The 19,609-nt window shown below is 40.3% G+C and overlaps 1 protein-coding gene and 1 long non-coding RNA gene across 2 annotated transcripts in view; both read left to right on the forward strand.

Annotated features, from left to right (window-relative positions):
• LOC116805629 overlaps positions 1–6,216 on the forward strand; it is an 88,842-nt gene extending 82,626 nt beyond the window's left edge. The window contains exon 3 of the long non-coding RNA XR_004365305.1: positions 5,999–6,216. This is a non-coding gene — a long non-coding RNA (uncharacterized LOC116805629). The remainder of the gene's footprint in view (positions 1–5,998) is intronic.
• Positions 6,217–6,698: 482 nt separating this feature from the next.
• LOC6566357 (high affinity cGMP-specific 3',5'-cyclic phosphodiesterase 9A) overlaps positions 6,699–19,609 on the forward strand; it is a 49,573-nt gene continuing 36,662 nt past the window's right edge. The window contains exons 1-3 of the mRNA XM_032738879.2: positions 6,699–8,144; positions 8,238–8,275; positions 8,339–8,912. Of these exons, the coding sequence (XP_032594770.1) occupies positions 6,794–8,144; positions 8,238–8,275; positions 8,339–8,912 (1,963 nt within the window). The 5' untranslated portion in view covers positions 6,699–6,793. The remainder of the gene's footprint in view (positions 8,145–8,237; positions 8,276–8,338; positions 8,913–19,609) is intronic.

A 19,609-nucleotide genomic window follows, 5' to 3' on the forward strand; every position in this document is an offset into this window, starting at 1 on the left:
GCTTTCCATCTGTATCCCGTGTGCAGTCTTGTTTGAGTTTAGTTTGATTGAGCGCCAACTGTCTTTAAAGCCCAGCGCGTGCTGGCTTCTTTGTATGTGTATGTGTGACGTGTGTGTGTTATATGTGTGTGTGTGACGTGTGTGTGTGTGTGACGTGTGTGTGTGTGACGTGTGTGTATGTGACGTGTGTGTGTGACATGTGTGTGTGATATGTGTGATGTGTGTATTTGTTTACGGGGCTAAGTAGCGTCAAAGCCATGAGTGAATGCGACTAGCTTCCAGTGTTGATAGAAAAAAAGGTAAACCGAAATTATTGAAATGTGATGTGTCCCACATTATTTTGCATATTTTTATTTGCAGCAAAATTGGAAATATGAACTAAAGTTTAAAGTGTTGCAAACTGGGCAATCTCTTAACTCATTGTTTCATTGTTGCGCAACACTAATGAGATATCCCTTTCAGAACAACAAATCAATTTTTGGGAAAGCCACAACATGGCCCTAATCCAAAAATCACATTCATTGCCGTTGTTCTTCTTTACATTCAAAGCCCCATTCAAAGAATTTTCATTGTACGGTTGGATAAGCTTCCATTTGTGGCTCGTCTGCTTCGGTTTCCTCTTCTACTTGAGCACTGTTGTCATACATATGCACAGCACTGTGTTAACAAGTGCCATAAAAGTGCCAAAATGGAGAAGAACAAGAATTAGAGTTTGCATTTAATTAGTTGCAGGACGAAAGGACTAAAAATAGCTCGAGCCCCGACTCCTCCGGGCCACAGGATGCGAGGCGGCTGTTGAGCGATTTCCGTTATGCGATTGAATATTTTTGCACTGTATGTGTGTGTGTGTATATATGTGTGTGAGTGAGTGTGTGTATATATGTGTGTGTGTGTGTGTGTGTGTGTGTGAGTGTGTGTGTGTGTGTGTGTGTGCTGTGCGTGAGTGTCTGGCATATATTTCTATTTTAAGCAAATGCACATTGCAGCCAACAACAACAACTAGCTGAAGCAAATAAAGCTAAGAGAAAGCAAGTACTGCTGATTAGATATTGGATATTGAACAACTGTCAAATACCCTGTATACCCAACACTAGCATCAATTCACAACAACTATGAATACTTCATGCTTACATAACTTCTGGCATTCTCATTCAATTTGTGGCGCATGGGGAAGAATTACATTCAAATACAAACCAGTCTATATCTATATCTATATCTATGTATATATCTAGGGGAATGCCAACGCTGAATTGGGATACCTTTGTGATGTTTTAAACAAAAGAAGAAACAGTTTTTAGATCTGTATCTCACACAAACGTATATTATTTCAAATAATGGAGTTTGCCTATCGATATTTATCGGTTTTTGCATTTGTTATGGACACAACATAAATTGTTTTTGTACAGCGAACAATAATGTTAGTTTCAGCTTTTACAGATCAAACTATGCAGTCAAAAGAGATCTCCTTAGTTAAAACTTAAGCTACCCTTTCTGTTTTACACATTTCCAATGGGTACAAGGCACTCCTGCAGCTGGCAAATAAAACGTTGCCAACCGCACGCCATTTTCATGTTGCATCCTGCCATTACACACACACACATACACACACACATACACTCGTCGCACACACACACACACACACACACACACTTCTGCAGAGGGTAGCCGGTTTCACGGCTGCTCTGGCCGCATATGCAAAACTGCTCGTTTATTCAACAACATAAACATTGTTGTGCACATAAATTTATACAAAGTTCTAGTTTATACACACACACACACACACACACACACACACACACAGACACACACACACACTGCTAGCACAGTTAAACGGGCCGAATCGATATTCATATCAACCGCAAAATGTGTGTCGCCGCCGTTGCAGCATTTCAACTTTTCGCTTGTTTGTCTGTATGTGTGTGTGTGTGTATGTGGGTGTGTGTGGGTGCATGTGTGTGTGTGTGTGCGTGGCTTGTGGCTAACTACCCTTAAAGTGGGCATTTTAATTTAATGACTAAGCATTGAACGCAAAGGGAGCATTTCGAAAGCAAATAATTCCATCCAATTTGTTGGAATTTTCAATTCCTTTCTTCTGTCAATATTGCAACTTGATTTATCACAAGATTTTTAAGTGCAAAAAAAATCATTATTATAAAAAATAAACTTGTTTTCTCTTCTCTCTCTCTCTCTCTCTCTCAATCTCTCTCTCTCTCTCTCTCTCTCTCTCTCTCTCTCTCTCTCTGTGTCTTCACCACTATTTTTACTGTCGAGCAAGAATTTGCACTTGAGAAAGAAAAAAATGAATATATTGGAGTATTATATTAAATGAAGTGTATTTCAACTTTGCATTGTCGTTGTTGACCCTGTATGCTCATATTGATTTTTGCATAATGCGGGCACTTTATCTTTCTCCCGTCTCCGCCTTCGTCTTCGTCTCCGTCTCCGTCTCCGTCTCGGACTCGGTCTCCGACTCGGTCTGTGCCTAATAGTAGGCTGCACATTTGACGCATTTAAAACACCTGCACATTTCCAGAGTTGACACGCCTTTTTGCATTTGGTAGCAGTGTAACTGGGGCTGTCTAAGTGCTTTGTCAATGGTCCCTTCCGGCCGGCAGTCTATCCAAATGTCACGCCTCCATTTAGCATGTGCTCATATTTGCCAGTCAGAAGTCAATTGGGGCCACTTATTTATTATTCAGTTGATATAAACTGGAATTCTTTCAATAGACATTTATTTATTAATTATCGGTTTAGCAACTCTGGCTTAGAATTTTTAATGCACATTCAATTTTGATCAAACTGTCGTTGATATGTTACATTTGTTTTTCTACCTATCCATCAAGGCATTAAGTCTATAATCCAAAAAGAAACAGGGTATACGCTGTAGAGGAGCGAAGAGTAGCATTTAATATTTTTGGCTTTTAGTTTTTGGCCAAAAACTAAAGCTTATTAAAAAAGCATTTCATTTCAGTTGTTGATGTTTTCATCTGTCTTTTTCCGTTGCTCTCATTTTAGACGTAAATAAATAAAGTGGCAAGTACCCCAAAACGAACAACAGCAACAACAACAAACACCCAAAAACCAACAACAACAACAATAACAACGAACAACAAACAACAACTTGGCAGGTAGCCAAAATTGTTGTTACCATTCAACAGTTGGCCACATTCGTTGAGGTTGTCCGCATCTCTCTCTCTCTCTCTCTTTGTCTGTCTGTCTGTCTGTCTGTCTGGCTGCCCGCATAGGGGGTGTGCACCCAATATATGTGGTGGCCGGAAGGGGGTGGGGCATTGCAGGCGGTGTTTTTTGGCTCGGGGGAAACTTGGCTGGTGTGTTTTGGATACGAGGCCGCATTTGCGTCCTCAGCGGTTTTTGCTTTTTTTCCGCTTGCGTTTTGTCAGCCAGATGACAGCACCAACAACAACAACAACAACAACAACAGCAACAACAGCAACACCACCACTTGCGGCTCCATATTGACACTTTCACCCCTGCCCCCAGAGCACCACTCTCTATATGTACTCATAAATATATGTAGTAGCTCGGCGTGTGCCATTTGATCGTATTTGTTCAGGAGCTTTACTCAAATAGCCCCATAATTAAATGTAACAAGTTCTCCAAGTTACACTGAAAAAAAATCAAACAACCGCAACAGAAAATCACAGATATTCTTATTGTTATACTGTATATATACCAGGTGACGTATTGCGAATAAAACTACAGCTTGATGCCTATATTTTGTCAATTTCGAACTGGATTTTGGAGAAGAGCTATATATTTTTGCTGTGTATACATAAGCGACACACATAAATATGACACATAAAAAATGTGCAAACCCACTCCAAAGCAATTCCACAACCCCCAAAAGCCACCTCTCATCCATCCATATACACATCCATCTGTTTGTCTGTCTAACTGAGTCTGAATGCCATTCGCATTTTTGGTGCCTCGACCGTTTGACCGCCGAAAATTGCTCAAATACCACAGGAAGCACAGTTCAGGAGAGAGACAGCCAGAGACACAGTTCGAAAGGATGGAAAGGTGTACATGCAGGTCCTTCATCCACTTTACTGTGCTTTCACTGTGAATATGCCACGTTAACTGTTCGCAATGCGTTGGGCACTCGAAGCCAACCGAATTATTCCTACACTTGGACGGCACTTGTAGGTTGAGTTGAGTGTATCTCTGGAATTGGGAAGGTAATCAGCCCTGGAATCCAATGAAATATTTTCTTACATTGATTGAATGCGTTTGAATTTATAGTTAAGATAGATACATGCACATTCAAGTATGTATTATGTATTATGTGTGTGGAAAAACCTGTTTTCCTATAAGACATGCAGTAAACATATGTTAGCAGAATTTGAACTCTATAATTAAATCAACACTAATTTTAATTGATAAGTGATTGTCATGTTTTGATGGATCCTTTTCACTCTCCTCGTATTATCTATAGGGTAGTTAGCAGTCATGCTAAATGGCTATGCCATTAGCTTTATATAGTTCCCAAAAAGTATCCCATTCCATACACATACATTTATACATATATACAAACATATGTGTAATGGGTATATGTTTCGCGTACAGGGTATTACAGTAGTTTAGTATACCAAGCGTATAATATCTACTGATTTGTCTAGCTAACTTTAGAAAAAGCTCTCTCCAGGGCAACTGGTAATCGTTACTCTGGCTGCCTCGCAAGTTGCTATTGACTCGCGCTATTTGCAGTGGCTGTTTTAATGCTTTTACACAACATACGCCATGCACCGTGCACCATGCACCATGCACCATGCACCATGTAGCATGTAGCATGTGGCATGTGGAATGTGGCATTCAGCAGTTAGCTTTGCCGCTTTGTCTTGTCAGCAAAACGAGCTGCTTACAAAGATGACAGATAGTCTGACAAACCCACAGACACAAAGACAAATAGAAAGCAAAGCGGCTGCAAGCTGGCGATTCCCCAGGCAACTGACCACACACACACACACATACACACACACACACACACACACACACAAAGACACACACACACACATATAGCGTTGCACTTAACGCAGTGGAGCCACAGGGAAGCAACTGTTTGACATTTGCTGTCATTGTCAACGTCCTCGACATTTGCTGCTGCTGCTGCTGCTGCTCCTATTATTCTTGCTCCTGCTCCTGCTCCTGATCCTGCTGCTGCTGCTGCTCCTGCTTTACTGTTTCTTTTCATGATGTTTACAATGGGTGGACATTTGTGTATATTGGTTTAGTACAGCTGCCAAACTAGAATCACAACAATTCGCAGACGCTAAATTGTCCAAAGTCAAACATTGCCTGAGCACAGCAGCTTTTTCTGCTGGGAGGGAGGAGTTAGATCAAATCCTATATAGTTTTGTTATTTCTCATGTATATCTCATAGAGTATTGCATAGTCGGCTACAAGGGAGTGTAGTATTTACTCTTGAATTACTATTGTTCAGATAGAACCCTTGGGTACCAGTGCCCTTTGTCTTTTGTCGATATATATATATATATATATATATATATATATATATGTATATGTTCCATCTGGGCCCCTTTCAATAGATGACCAGCAGAAAGGAATCGAAAACAGTGTTGTGAAATATGTGAAAATGTATTTGTATTTGTGTTGACTACAAATATTCCTGCAAATATTATTGTTGTTGTTGCTGTTATTTTTGATTTGCGTATATCATTTAATTGACTTTGTACATTTCTATCAATCGATCAATGTGGTAGCTGTCGCTTTTATATTGATTGATTGACAGCTCAATTTACTTTTATTTGATAACTTTTTGATTTAAATTTTGATTTAAAATTTCGTTTCTTTTACACACGGTGTCTTTTTCTAGAACTTAAGTTAACTTTAAAGCTAGCTTTAAATACTATTTGAAAATCATTAATTGTTGCAACATATTTTCATATATATATTTGAATGCTGATTAATACTGCAAACAACTTCTAATTAATATTGAATGCATTTGGTATTATTGCAGTGACGAAACTATCAACACCGGCAGCAATCAAAACGGAAGCGGAAGTCAGGCCAAAGAGTAAAAAGCAGCAGCGGAAGAAGAAGAAGTAGAGGTAGCGGCTGAGTGAGAAAACCGACAAAGAAGAAGACGAAGGAGAAGAATCATTTCTGAGTTCTGAGTCGACAGTTGAAAACAATGCAAATTAAAATACAATAAAATGTAAAACACGGAAGCGCGACAACAACAGCAGCAACAGCAACAACAACAACAACAACAACAACAACAACAACAGCAGCAGCAGCAACAAGCTTGAGAGAAAGAGTCGAGTAGATTGTAGGGTGCAAGTGAAAGAGAGAGAGAGAGAGAGAGAGAGAGAGAGAAAGAAAGAGAGAGAGAGAGAGAGTGGGGGAGATGTGGAATGTAAATGAGGCGCGCGAAGTGGCGGCAACTTTTCCACTGAATTGATTTCGCACAGGACTCGAACAGGACTCACAAAGAATACACGGTGTAGATAGCAACAGCCAGCAAAAATTTGCATAATTTTGCAGCTGGACAACGCAACATTAGCAACAAATTGTGCGCCAAAAATATAAATTACAAAAAAACTAAAAAAAATAAAGAAAACATCCACAGCGTAAGCAGAGCATCCAACAACAATTATTCATGCAACATTAGCAACAACAAAAGCAACAACAAATTGTCGAAACACCAGAACAACAAACTAACAACAGCAGCAACAGCAACAACAACAACAACAACAACAAGTAGAAGAATAAACAATAGCAAAAAGCAAGCGCCGCAAGGTTTTGCCTATAAATGTACCAGGACAGCAGCTGCAGCAGCGGTAGTCGACGTGGCAGTGCAGCAGCAACAGCAGCAGCAGCGGCAACAGCAACAGCAACAACAACAACAACAACAACAAAAACAGCAACAGCAGCAGCAGCAGTGGTCGCGGGAAGCGAGACAGCAAAGACGGACGGTTTTAAGGCGCTAACAATAATAACAACAACAACAAGCATAACAACGACAGCTGCTGATGCGCAAATTGGCGAGACAACAGCAACAACACGAACAACCACAGTGATAACGACAGCAGCAGCAGCAGCAGCAAGAGCGATAGCAACAGCCAAAGCAACATCGGCACTTGACAGCAACAATAGCAGTGACGACGACAACAACGACATCTTCGCTGATGTCGACGCCCATATAACCGATATTGATGTAGTTCTGGATCGGGAGCTAGAGCTAGAGCTAGACCCAGATATTGAGTGCCGGACGGCGCAGGGCTCCCGTTTGCCCTCCTCCCACAGCAGCAATAGCTGCTGCGGACATGTTGCACAACAGGAGCAGCAACAGCAGCAGCAGCAGCATCTACAACAACAACAACAACAACAATTGCAACAGCAAGTGAACGCCGATGTGCGATTGTTGCGCGAAATCGGATATATTGCATCGCGTGTTCGCTGCTTGGGTAAATATTACGGCAATTTCCACTTGAGCAATCCATACAGTGCGCAGCGGCAGCGACGCCAGCTGCAGGAGATTGTACTCAAGCACTCCATATTCGATCCAGGACGCGAACGGGAACGAGCACAGCTGCTGGCCGCGGCAGCGGCAGCGGTTGTTGGTGTAGCACCAGTAGCACCAGCAGCAACAGCAGCAGCAGCAGCAGCATCAGCAGCATCAGCATCAGCATCAGCAACAGCAACAACAACAACAGTCGCAATTCTTAGTCGGAGCAGCAGCTTTGAGCCCGAACAGAAGCAGGAAGAAGTGCATATAGAGGAGATAGTTGAGGCAGCAGCAACATCAACAACAACAGCAGCAACAACAACCGTGCGACGCAAGTCGTCGAGCAGCAGTGTCAGCTGCGCTTCCACGTGTGCCTCCTTGACTGGTTCGTGCAACAGTGCGTCTTTGTTAACGGCAGCCACGCCCATTGCGCTGCTGGAGGAGTTGCTCATACAGTTTTACGAGGAACAGGAACAGGATCAGGATCATCGCAGCAGGCTGACTGTCATACGGTGTCGACTGCCCTGCAACGATCACAATTTAAATAATCTAAACAACAATAATCGCAACAGCAACAGCAACAACAATAGCAACAACAACAATAACAACAACAACAGCATTAGCATTAACAACAACAACAGCATCAGCAGCAATCGCCAAATCACGCACAACAGCAACAGCAGCATTATTAGCAACGGTCATTCCTTAACCATGTCCACATCAATGTCGAATATGATGGAAACAACAGCAGCAGCTGCAGCAGCAGCAGCGGCAGCAGCTGATATTGTTGCCGGTAGCAGTGGCAGCACTAGTCAGCAACAGCAACAACAACAACAACAACAACAGCAGCAGCAGCAGCAGCAGCAGCAGCTGACTCGCTCATATTTGCATGCCACTCACGCCGATGCGGATAATCCGCGTCGCCGTCGTGCCAGCGATTGTACCAGCAACCAGCTGCACTGCATCACGCTGAAGAACAACAATTGCGCTGCACTTGCGGCGACAGCTGGGGGTAAGTTGCATCGCGGCAGCTGTGGTGCTGCTGGCGAGCATTTGTTGGCAGCCAACTCGATTGCCAATCGATCGACCATCATACTGAGCAAGTCCTGCAGCAATGTGGATGGCGATGCGGCAGGTCTGCTTGCAGCCAATTTGAGCAACAACAAGTTGCGGGCCAGTGCCACAGATATTGAGAGCAACTCGGTAAATGGTGGCGGCGCCAAGGATGCGGCAGCAACAGCAGCAGCATTAACAACGACTGCAATTGCAGATGCAGCGGCATCGAATAATGGCAACAATGAGTACAGCATTCTCCAGCTAAACAACACCATCATCCAGTGTCATTTCAATGACGATGACTTTCGCGCCCTTGTCAAGGATCTCAAGCGCAAGGTTGAGTACACGGAGCGCATGAATTGGCTATGTGAGTACCGCTTTTCAACTAATTATTACTACAAATTAAAGGACAAATATAGAGATAGGGATCGGAGTAATAGGGATAAGGAGAAGGATATGATATATGCAGAAACAAGATATTGTGTTAAATACATAGTAGGCTTACTGATAGTAGTTATAGCTGATAACTAATACGCTAGCGTCCAATTATATATTAATTGAAAAGCTGTTTCTCGTCAATCGATTTTTATCGCAGAAAGTTATCAAGCTGCTTATGGCTTACTAGCATATTTAAAACTTTAAATGTGTGGCTAGATCGTCTCGGCTGTCGATGCTGATGCTGATCAGGAAAGGGGTACACAATAAGAGGTCAACAATGCTTTCGTCTGCCTTTAACATAATTGGCATAACTTCATAAAAATACACTTACAAAATGCAAAATCATCATAAATGTAATCAATTACTCTTGCATAAATATATATATATATATACATACATATATATATAAAGTGATTGCTGCCACAATAAAAATCAATTTATGCTTCGGCAACCGCAGCTATTGAATTGTGCATACTAATATATATGTATATATATATATATATATCTGCCACACAGACACGCCAACTAAAAGTCAAATGCATTCACATCTGTGCAGTTCTCAATGGATTTGAAATTGAACATTTGTGAGTTGCCAGGGGCGTTGTGCGCACTTTAAAGCACGTCCCTCGCAAATGACCGGTCAAGTTTTGATCCGTAAATGCCACAAATGAGCCGTAAGCGAAAGCAAGAACAGGCAACGGCAAATGCAAAATTCAACCATAAATGGAACTACAATGAAATGTAAAAATCATTTCAAATGATTTTCAAACAATTGCGAAAGGATTCTATCCACCATTTGTATTCGCATTCACACTCACACTCACACTCACACTCACATTCGCATTCGCATTCGAATTTGTTCGGTTCGTTGCATTCGCTGACCTCGTTGCACTCATTTTCGCCTTCTTGAATATAGACTATATATAAGTGTATGTTTATATATATATATATATATATTTGTATTATATTATATTTATATATAAATATATATATATATACAAGTTGGCCAGAAATCTATATGATTTACAAGTTTAGCTTTGATATTTGATTAATTTCTACATGTAAAATCTAATTTTCGAGGCCGACTGGATCGATTCACTATATAACATAGGAAATACAACGTGTCACCTTTTCTGAAACAATATAACTATACAAATATCGTATATTAAGTTCACAGCAAGACGTACAACACAAAACATAGAAATGCAATTTTTTGATTTGACAATTTTTTGCAAATTCCTAACCAATTTTTGACTGTTGGCAGCTTAACTGCGGTCTGGCAGGGTATAAAATCTTCGGATATGCAATGGATTCGACGATCTTTCTGGTTTCGTTTCAGTTTTCGCTGTTCAGCACTAGAGAGTGCCGAGGATTGCCAGGACAACAACTGCCAAGGCAGGCAGGCTGACAGACAGGCTGGCTGACAGGCAGACAGATTTGAAAATGTTTTGAATGATATTTAAAACCAATTAAAGTGGATTTTGTCATTAGTTCTAGAATATATTCTGCAACATTGAATCGAACAACAGCTCATGCTTAATGGGCATCAAATGTCCAAATGCCTCATCTCACTAAACTAATCATGTTGTGCATCGGAGTATTATATATATATGTCGGTAGTGTATTTAAGCTGTTACAGATTGCATACAAATAAAATTGAGTGAAGCAAGGAAGATGTAAGCAGACTGAATAGACACAAAAGAAACTTAATACTCGCATATTGTGTAATGTGTGTATACTGCTGTGTGGCTACCTGGACGACTTTGTAAACATGCAGCAAGGACTTTACTTAAGGATAATAGAACAGCAGCAACATCAGCAGCAACAGCAGCGGGGCAACGGCGCAACGGGGCAACGGCGCAACTATTGGTGGCATGAAACTTGTGATGCTCATCAAAAGTTGCCTGTTTTTTTTTTTTGGGCTCTGCATGGCTACGGCTAGGAATGTCCTTGTTGTTGGCCTCTGTCCAGGATTCTCTATGTCTGCGTCTGTGTCTACCATCTGCTTGCATTCTCTGCCTCTGCCTCTCTTTTTCTCTCTCTCTCTCTCTCTCACTCTCTCATTTTCTCACGCTGTCTCGTTCTCTATCTATCTCTCTCATTCGTGTGGCTGGCACATTTTTTCTTTTACGGCTTACGCCTTTTATGTGTTCACTGTGTTATATCCTGTCTGTCTGTCCTTCTGTATATGTATGTGTGTGTGTCTATCTGTGTGTGTGTGTGTCTATCTGTGTGTGTCTATCTGTGTGTGTGTATGTGCCAAGGACAAAGTCGATGACAACAACTTTTTTTTTTGAATGGCATTAAAAGATGTCTTTGTATCGAAGCGCGACATTTGCCGTTTGCCATGTTGCCCCTCCCCACTCGCGCCTCCGCCCCTTCCCTCCATCCCCTTTCCTAGTTCCCTTCTTCTTTTTTTTTTTGTTGTCCTTGCACTTGGCTGCTACATTACACACACACATACATAAATTCATACATATGTGTGCGATGGCATTTTTCCACTTTGTTGCATTTCAAACATTTCAATTAAATTTTGTGCGTCGCTGGCCTTCGATTCGTGTTCTTCTTCTTCTTCTTCTTCTGCTTGTTGCGTTGCCAACTTTTGTGGCGCCTGTTGATTGCATTCCATTCAATTTGCTGCGGCATGCGACACCTTTCCCCCTCCCTCTCTATCTCTCAGTCCCTTTGCCTTTTGCATTGTTTCACTCGTCGTTAATTCGTCTGACCGCTTTGATTTTTATTGTACTTGTTAATCTCTCAAGTTGATTAAGCACTCAAGCGCATATCTCTCTTCCCCTCTCTCTCTCTCTCTATACACTAAACAAAATTATATATCTAAAATGTTGTTCTAATATTCAAATCAATATTGTAATTATTTAACAAATATTATGCTTGGTAAGCTAGAAATTATATCGCGTTGTGGTAGAACAACGTTTTTCGCTGAGTGTATATATAGTATAGTATAGTATATATATATATATATATATATATATATATATATATATATAATGTACAGTGTGTCTGCTTGGCCACACAATTTGTGTAAGCTGTTCGGGGCAATCATCGACATCGACATCGACATCGTTACTTTGCCTTCATCAAGTTGATCCTGCAGCAGTATCCTTTATCCGCTGTCCTTTTTTTGGCCTTGCATAATTTGATGGCTTGGCTTTTAACGGCATACGCCATCTTGGCTTGAATTGCTCGCCATGTGTGAGCCAAAAGTCGTCAAACATTAAGTGTATTGCATCAGTGAAGTTTTTTCGCTCTCTCTCTGTCTCTCGATTTAATTGCACAGCGACAACCATCATAAATTCGACGATATTTTGCAACACTGCTGTTTGATTTGAAGCAGATTGAAATAAAGGTGATTCAGCTTCAATTACAATCTCATTTATGCTGACCGTAACGAAGTCTGAGCTGGTCTTAAGACCTTCTCAATTAACAGACACACACACACAGATGCCATACACATATTAAATGACTTGGCATAATGCGGCCAAATACGGCTCAAGTGGGTCAATGGGGCCAACCTGATCAACCCAAAGGGCTTCTCTCTCTTTCACAATGAGCATTCAATGCGTAATTGTCAAGCTGTGGCATTAAATTGACACCTTTATTTATATTTATTTTGATACCAATGAAGCCTTTTTATTGCCTTTTACTAAATTGCATTTGGTATACAATAATTGAGATGTTGCTTTAATGTTTTGTATATTGTATAAGCAAATAATAGTTCCTCCTGGAAACCAGATACTTTTGTTTTCAATTCCAATTCACCGACTATTTGCATTTGAAGCCACAATTGTAGTGGTCGGATGTAAGCCTATTTTTGATTGATGTGTGAAAACTGATTGCAGTATTATTTTTAGTTTTGCTTTTTTTGAATAACTAAAACTGTTTGAGACTTGACTCGTTTTCTAGACTATTCAACGTGAAAACTTTCTTTACTTTCTTTCTTTCTTTTTTTTTTTTACATATTTGTTGACTTGTCAGCATTCAAATGTTCAATATCAATATCGATTTGTGGATGAAGCACAGCCTTAGTCGATGTAGCACATCTTCAGTTGTGTGGGTGACAGTGGCTCTGTGGTCGGAGAGGGGGTGTTATTTTATTTTTTTTAAGTGGGTCAAGCACATCGCGCTTTGTGGACCATTCATTGGGTCGTAAATCAAAACACAGTTCTACACCACGTACTGTCTACGCTTTCTCTCGCTCGGTTCTCAGTCTGTCGTTGTATGTGTATGTGTCAAAGGTCACAAAACCTAAATTGCCCCAAGTGAGAATGAGGAGGGGTGGTGCGACGTTGTTTTGGGTATCCACAAAACGCAAAATGGTCATAAATTCAAAAAGCCTAAATGGCGCTTTGGCAATACTTACAATAACAAGAGACCAGCAACCGCAAGAATTTCAACACACAAAAAACGAGCAGGGAAGAGAAGAAAGGAAAAGTAAAAAGAACAGTGTCGCACACACACACACACACACAATACACACACACACAGACGCACAACAAATGACAAATAACAAGAGGCAAGAAATATGTCGGAAATCTACTTGAGACAGCCGCAAGCCGGCAGTTGCCAAACGCTAACCAAATGCCTGGCCAAATAGAGAGTGAGAGAGAGACAGAGACAAAGATAGAGACAGAGAGAGAGAGGAAGTGGGAGGGGTGGGGTGGGGTGGGTAAGGGCACTTAAGGGCCAACAAACAGAGGATGCTGTGCGTGTTGCTGTTGCTGTTGCTGTTGCTGTTGCTGCGACTGTTGCGACAAAAGGCAATGGCCAAATGCTGAGAACAGCAAGCAAAAATCTAATAATAATAAAATACTTTATTGTTCGGTTAACAATTCAATTGTTTCACTTAACAAGACTCGACAGAGATGACAGCAAAGAAATCGAGTAGAAGTGTGGAACAGGGGAGTTTGTTTAGTCAGTGCTGTCGGAGAGGGGGTTGGGGAATATGGGCAAATGAAATGGAGAAATAAAATATAAATTGCCACAAAACAACATTAAGTGATAAAGTGTTTGGCAAATCAAAACGAATGACTTCAATGACGAACAAAACAAACAGACAGAGACAGAGACAAGGCGATAGACAGTCAGAGAGAGAGAGAGAGAGAAAGCTGAGTGGCCATTTCATTCATTAAAAAGAGTATACGGTGTGTGTGTGTGTGTGTGTGTGTGTGTATGTATTGCTTTTGAAAAAGGACGAACAACAACAACAACTGAGTGTTGATTCAACAACATCCCTGCGTGTATCAGGTGAATGAGACTCGCTTTATAAAAAGTGAATGCAATCGATTGCCAAGTGTGTTGCCATCCATATATGTGTGTGTGTGCGTGTATGAATAAAATCTGTATTTGTCTGTCGTGCTACATATATGTATATATTATTTTCATATATGTATTCCTACTTTACCATCATATTTCATAAATCGGAAAAAAATGTATATGTTTGAGTTCATAATTAACAGAAATAGCCGACTGCAAAATATTCAGCAATACCAACAGATGGCAAAAAACAGAATGTTTGTGGACAAGACATAAAACCTTTAAAGGATCTTTTCTAGTAATCTGCAATCCAAAATTGGTGTTTTTAGCTCTTAATTACGGCATATACAAGTGTTTAATATAAATTTGTTTTGTTGTTGTCTTAAATTTGGAATATAGGAGCATTTCCGATATTTATGGACCAAGTTTGAAGTCAGTAGAGGTGCTCAAGTCTCGTTTCATATATGATTTATATCGCTAATTGACCAAAACTATTTTTAGTTGCATGTGCAACACATTTCAATGGGCCCCTTGATAAATTGCAACTTTTTGCCACACTCTGCGAAAAATTCCACTCGTTGTTGCATCATCAAGTTTTGTTTGCGAATCGACACAGCTTGCTTGTGGCAGAAATAAAATATAATATATAAATACAAATATTCTACTCTAATGGGAAGCTTTTCTTTGAAATTGCCACCCCCAATTAGTAAAATTTCGCAATGGAAATGCATTTAATTAAGTGTGTGTGTGTGTGTGTGTGTGGAGGGGAGGGAGGAGTGGGGGAGTGTGCTCGACTCAAAATACATGCTTGACTGAATTGTGCGCTGCTTTTGCACACGTATACAAGACGTGTATATATATAACGAACTTTCATCATGTTGCCATTTTAAGATGCCCATCTGCTGGTGGCAGACTGGGTACACGCATGTGTGGTAGCAACATGCGTTTCAAAGGTTTCCATTTAAACAGTATTAACTATTGCACTAAAACAAAAGTTTCAACTTATGACCAACCACAACGCCTCCGCCTTTCTCTCTTTCTCTCTCTCTATCTATCTCTCTCTCTCTCATACTCTGTCTCTGTCTCAGTCTCTGTCTCTGTCCAAGTGTAGGGGAGTCTTAAATGCCCACGGGTGACATCGAATGTTTTTAGCAAAGTCGACATCAGACAGAAACGAAACAAACAAAAATACAAAATTAATACGATCTGTTACAGCAACAATCACAACTGCAGCAAAACACAGAGAGTGGTAAACGGAGGAGGTGAGTTGTGGGCATGTTGGGGGGGGGGGGTGGTATACGTTTGTTGTTAAATAACATAAGCGCTGCTATGCATAATACGTGTTAATACAGCGCAAACGAAAAACAAATTCTTTGCATTATCTGCATGCCCATCATCTAACAACGAACAGACCCCTTCCCCCCTCCCCACACACACATATCACACAGCAGACCTACACCACACACACACACTGACATTGGCAGCTTCCGCTGCTTCCTTGTTACGCACAAAAGTATGCTATGAGAATATCAACTGCGCTTTTTCTCTTGTTGGCCATAAAAGACATATTTGCCCAGGCAAACAGACTGCGACATTCACACAATCACACACACACACACACATACACTATATATGTGCACACACTCCTTCCGTCCGGTCTGTCTATAACCGCCTTCAACTCAATAATATCATCAGCCGATTCAAGTGCATGCTGAAAGGCCTTTATATTCAGCCGACAAACAGGACAAACAGAGGAGTGAGAGTGAGAGTCACAGTGAGAACAGGAGCTACACTCAATATCCTTGTTGGGCGAATTCTCTGCATTCTCTGTTCTAGGAAAGCAGGCCAGTTTCGGGCTGCTGCTAGTTCAAAATTCGGAAGTTTCTCTTTTAAAATACTGCATTGGTGCATGCATGCACACACTATATATGTCCATACACAGATAAAGAGAAGGGGATTACACACATTAAACAATTCGACAGCCTTGCCTTGCCTTGCCCCCGTTGTGGCGCTTCTGTTTATTTTTTTGCGGTCGACCAGCACAAGTTACGACCAGACCAGTCATATAAAAAACAAAGTTTGTTTTTGGCAACAGTTGCAACATTGTTGCTTTCGGCTGTATAAGTGCGGCGGGTTGGGATGCGGTGCTTGCAACATGCGGTTGCTGGCAATTGTGTCGCCGACGTGCAACAGCTTGCACGACTCATTGACATTACAGACACGCCTGTCTTTCTGTGTATTGAACGCATTAGCTGACACCAAACGAGGGCGGATATTTTTTGGATCTGATCTGACATATAAACATGGGTAGTTTGTTGAGGCATACAACATCATTATCATAAATGTAGATATAACTTAAAATATACAGGAGATACAAGAGAATGCAGCACAGTTCTCTTCAAGTTCCACGACATTCGATGGATAGCTGCAAATAATAAATAAATAATAATAATTGATTCGAGGCTCTTCATTGTCTCTTTGTGAGCAGAATATGTATATTTAGTTTTAGATTGTTTTTATATCTGGCTTGTTGAATTAATTTTAATTTGCATGAACATCATTAAGCTCGACAAATAATTAATAAGCTTTACTTCTTAATATACACATTCTGAAATTATACATGTATATATATACTTACTTAACAAAATTGCTGATTCTCTCAGTTTTATCAACTGAGCTTTTTTATTTGTGCTAAAACGCTGACAGCTTGTTTTTCTTGGCTAGTTTTGGCAGTTTATTTGCGCACGCTGAAAAGTATGCTATAGTTTTTGCTCATTCCTTCTGTGTTGTTCGTGCAAGCAAAACAAAAAAGATGAAAGTAGGAAGAAGCCAGAAGCAAGAAGGAAGAAGGAGACAGCATAAGATAACTACCCTCGGCAGCACGCCTTTGCTCTCTTGCAGTCACACCTAGACACACACACACACACACACAAACACACACACACACACACACACACATTCACACATACAGAACTCGCTTCGCTTGCTCGCTAATAATGTTAAGCAATCAATAAAAATGTTGATTATGTGCGCCCGTAAACAAAAAAAACAACAACAGCAACAACACATCTACACACACCTGCACACACACACACACACACACACACACACATACACACACACACACACACACACATACACCCATACACACACCTGTACACGCATACTGTTTCCATAAGGTGTGTATGTAAATTTCATAATATTGCCCCAAAGCATAACACAAAACAATCAAACTGTTTTTCAGCTGATGCCTTTTCTCTTTCTCTTGCTCTCCATCTCCCTTTCACTCTCTCTCTCTCTCTCTCTCTCTCTCTATTTCTCTTTTGTTCGCTTTTTGCCATTGTCCTATGGTCAATCAATGCTGCAGTTTTGGTCGCTAGCCACAAAAGATTCGTAGCCATATTTTTGGTATGAATTTTTGGCTTCTCATAAATTTGTTATTGAATTTCGATGCAGTTCGTGTCGAGGGGCAGACTGTTGAGTAGGGGATGGAGGCGTGGCGGGGTGACTACTGGATATGGGTGTGCTATTGCTCAATTCACTCGTAAATACATTTACGTTAGCAACAATTTTAATGAGCAATAAAATGTTGCAGGCTTAAGTGCGCAACCACAAAACCCAAACAACAACAACAACAAGAAACGGAGCTGCTAAATTATGAGCTTTACCTTTGCATGCGTGTGTATTTAGCTGTGTGTATATGTGTACGTGTGTGTGTGTGTGTGTGTGTGTGTGTGTGTGTGTGTGTGTGTGTGTGTGTGTGTGTGTGTGTGTGTGTGTGTGTGTGTGTATAACATTTCTTACAATGTATACATGTATGCTTTACACCCACACACACTCGCTCGCTAACCGCTAACTTGACACCTTTTTCGCAAGAGTTTTCCCTCTCACTTTTTCAAAAAAGTTTTGCCAACAGCAACAAAATTCAAAATAGCTCCCACAACACCTTCGCAACATAACTGTGTGTGTGTGTGTGGGTGTGTGTGCGTGTGGGTGTGTGTTTGAGTTTGAGTTCACCCTTCTGTCTGGTGCAAATTTCATTGTTTGACTGTTGGTAAACAGGCATTTAATTTAAATTATTTTGTAGGAAAAAATGAGCAAACTTTTTCCAGCGACTTAGCATTGAGCAGTCAACCGTCTTCTTATTCTTATTCTTCTTCTTCTTCTTCGGCTTGTCGTCGTCTTCGTTTCTTTTTTTATGGTGCTTACTTATCAAATTTAAGTTGAAATCATCCAAAGAAGATGTCGCAGTTTGTGTTCTTTATTCTATTATGATTATCATATTACTTTTTTAGTCTTACGTTATTCTCATTGTTCTTTGGTCCGGAGTTTTTGGGGTTTACCAACTGATGCAGATTTATGCTTTATTTTTGCTTAATTCAACTGTTAATAGAAATGTAACTGTTACTGTTATTACTACCTATACTGTCATTTTTTAGTATTGTTCTTCTACACCAACCCTGACTATTATTGTTACTTCTATTGTTAGTGTTATTTCTACTATTGGTGTTACTTCTATTGTTGTTTCTACTGTTACTATTCATAGCACATCAACTGTTATTTCTACAAATACTGTTAGCATTAAAGTGACTGTTACTGTTACTGTTACTGTTATTTATACTTCCAGTGTTACTGTTACTCCTACTCCTCAACTCTTACTTTCACAGTCTTTTTCTGCAGTGATTTATCATCATTTTAGTTGCCCTCCGCATCATCGCCCACCCCCTATTTGAGTTAAGCCCTAACTACAATCTGATATTACAAGTAACTGGAAATTATTATCAATTTTCACAAAATTCAGCATTGCCCTTTACAAAGTGAACATTATCAAGGAATTTCTCTCATATTGCATTAATTACAGCAAATGACAAATTTAATTAATATAATCTATAGAACAGACATTTCACTCAATTAGAGCGCACACTCTACACATACAAACACACACACACACACACACACATACACACACACACACACGCACACACACACATACACACACACATATATATATATATATATATATACATATTGTATTAGTGTTGAATATTGTATTATATAGTGAATTATTGTATGTCTGTTGAAAGGTGTCTTGTGAATGCTTACAATAAGAGATTCCTTTAAATATACGATATACATTGTTAATGCATGCATAGAACATGGCAGCAGTACGACAAAGCGAAGAGACAGAGAGAGAGAGAGAGAGAGAGAGAGAAAGAGAGTGCGTCTGTTTAGCCATTTCTATAAAATTTCATCAGCATACTTCACTTTGCCAGCCAATCTCCGTTTTTGTCTCTTTGTCATATGAGTCGCACCACATGGCGTATACTTATTACATCTTTCACAGAATTCACT

This window comes from Drosophila grimshawi, unplaced genomic scaffold, assembly GCF_018153295.1.
Source record: "Drosophila grimshawi isolate 15287-2541.00 unplaced genomic scaffold, ASM1815329v1 contig_848, whole genome shotgun sequence".
In the NCBI taxonomy this organism is placed as follows: Eukaryota; Metazoa; Arthropoda; class Insecta; order Diptera; family Drosophilidae; genus Drosophila; species Drosophila grimshawi.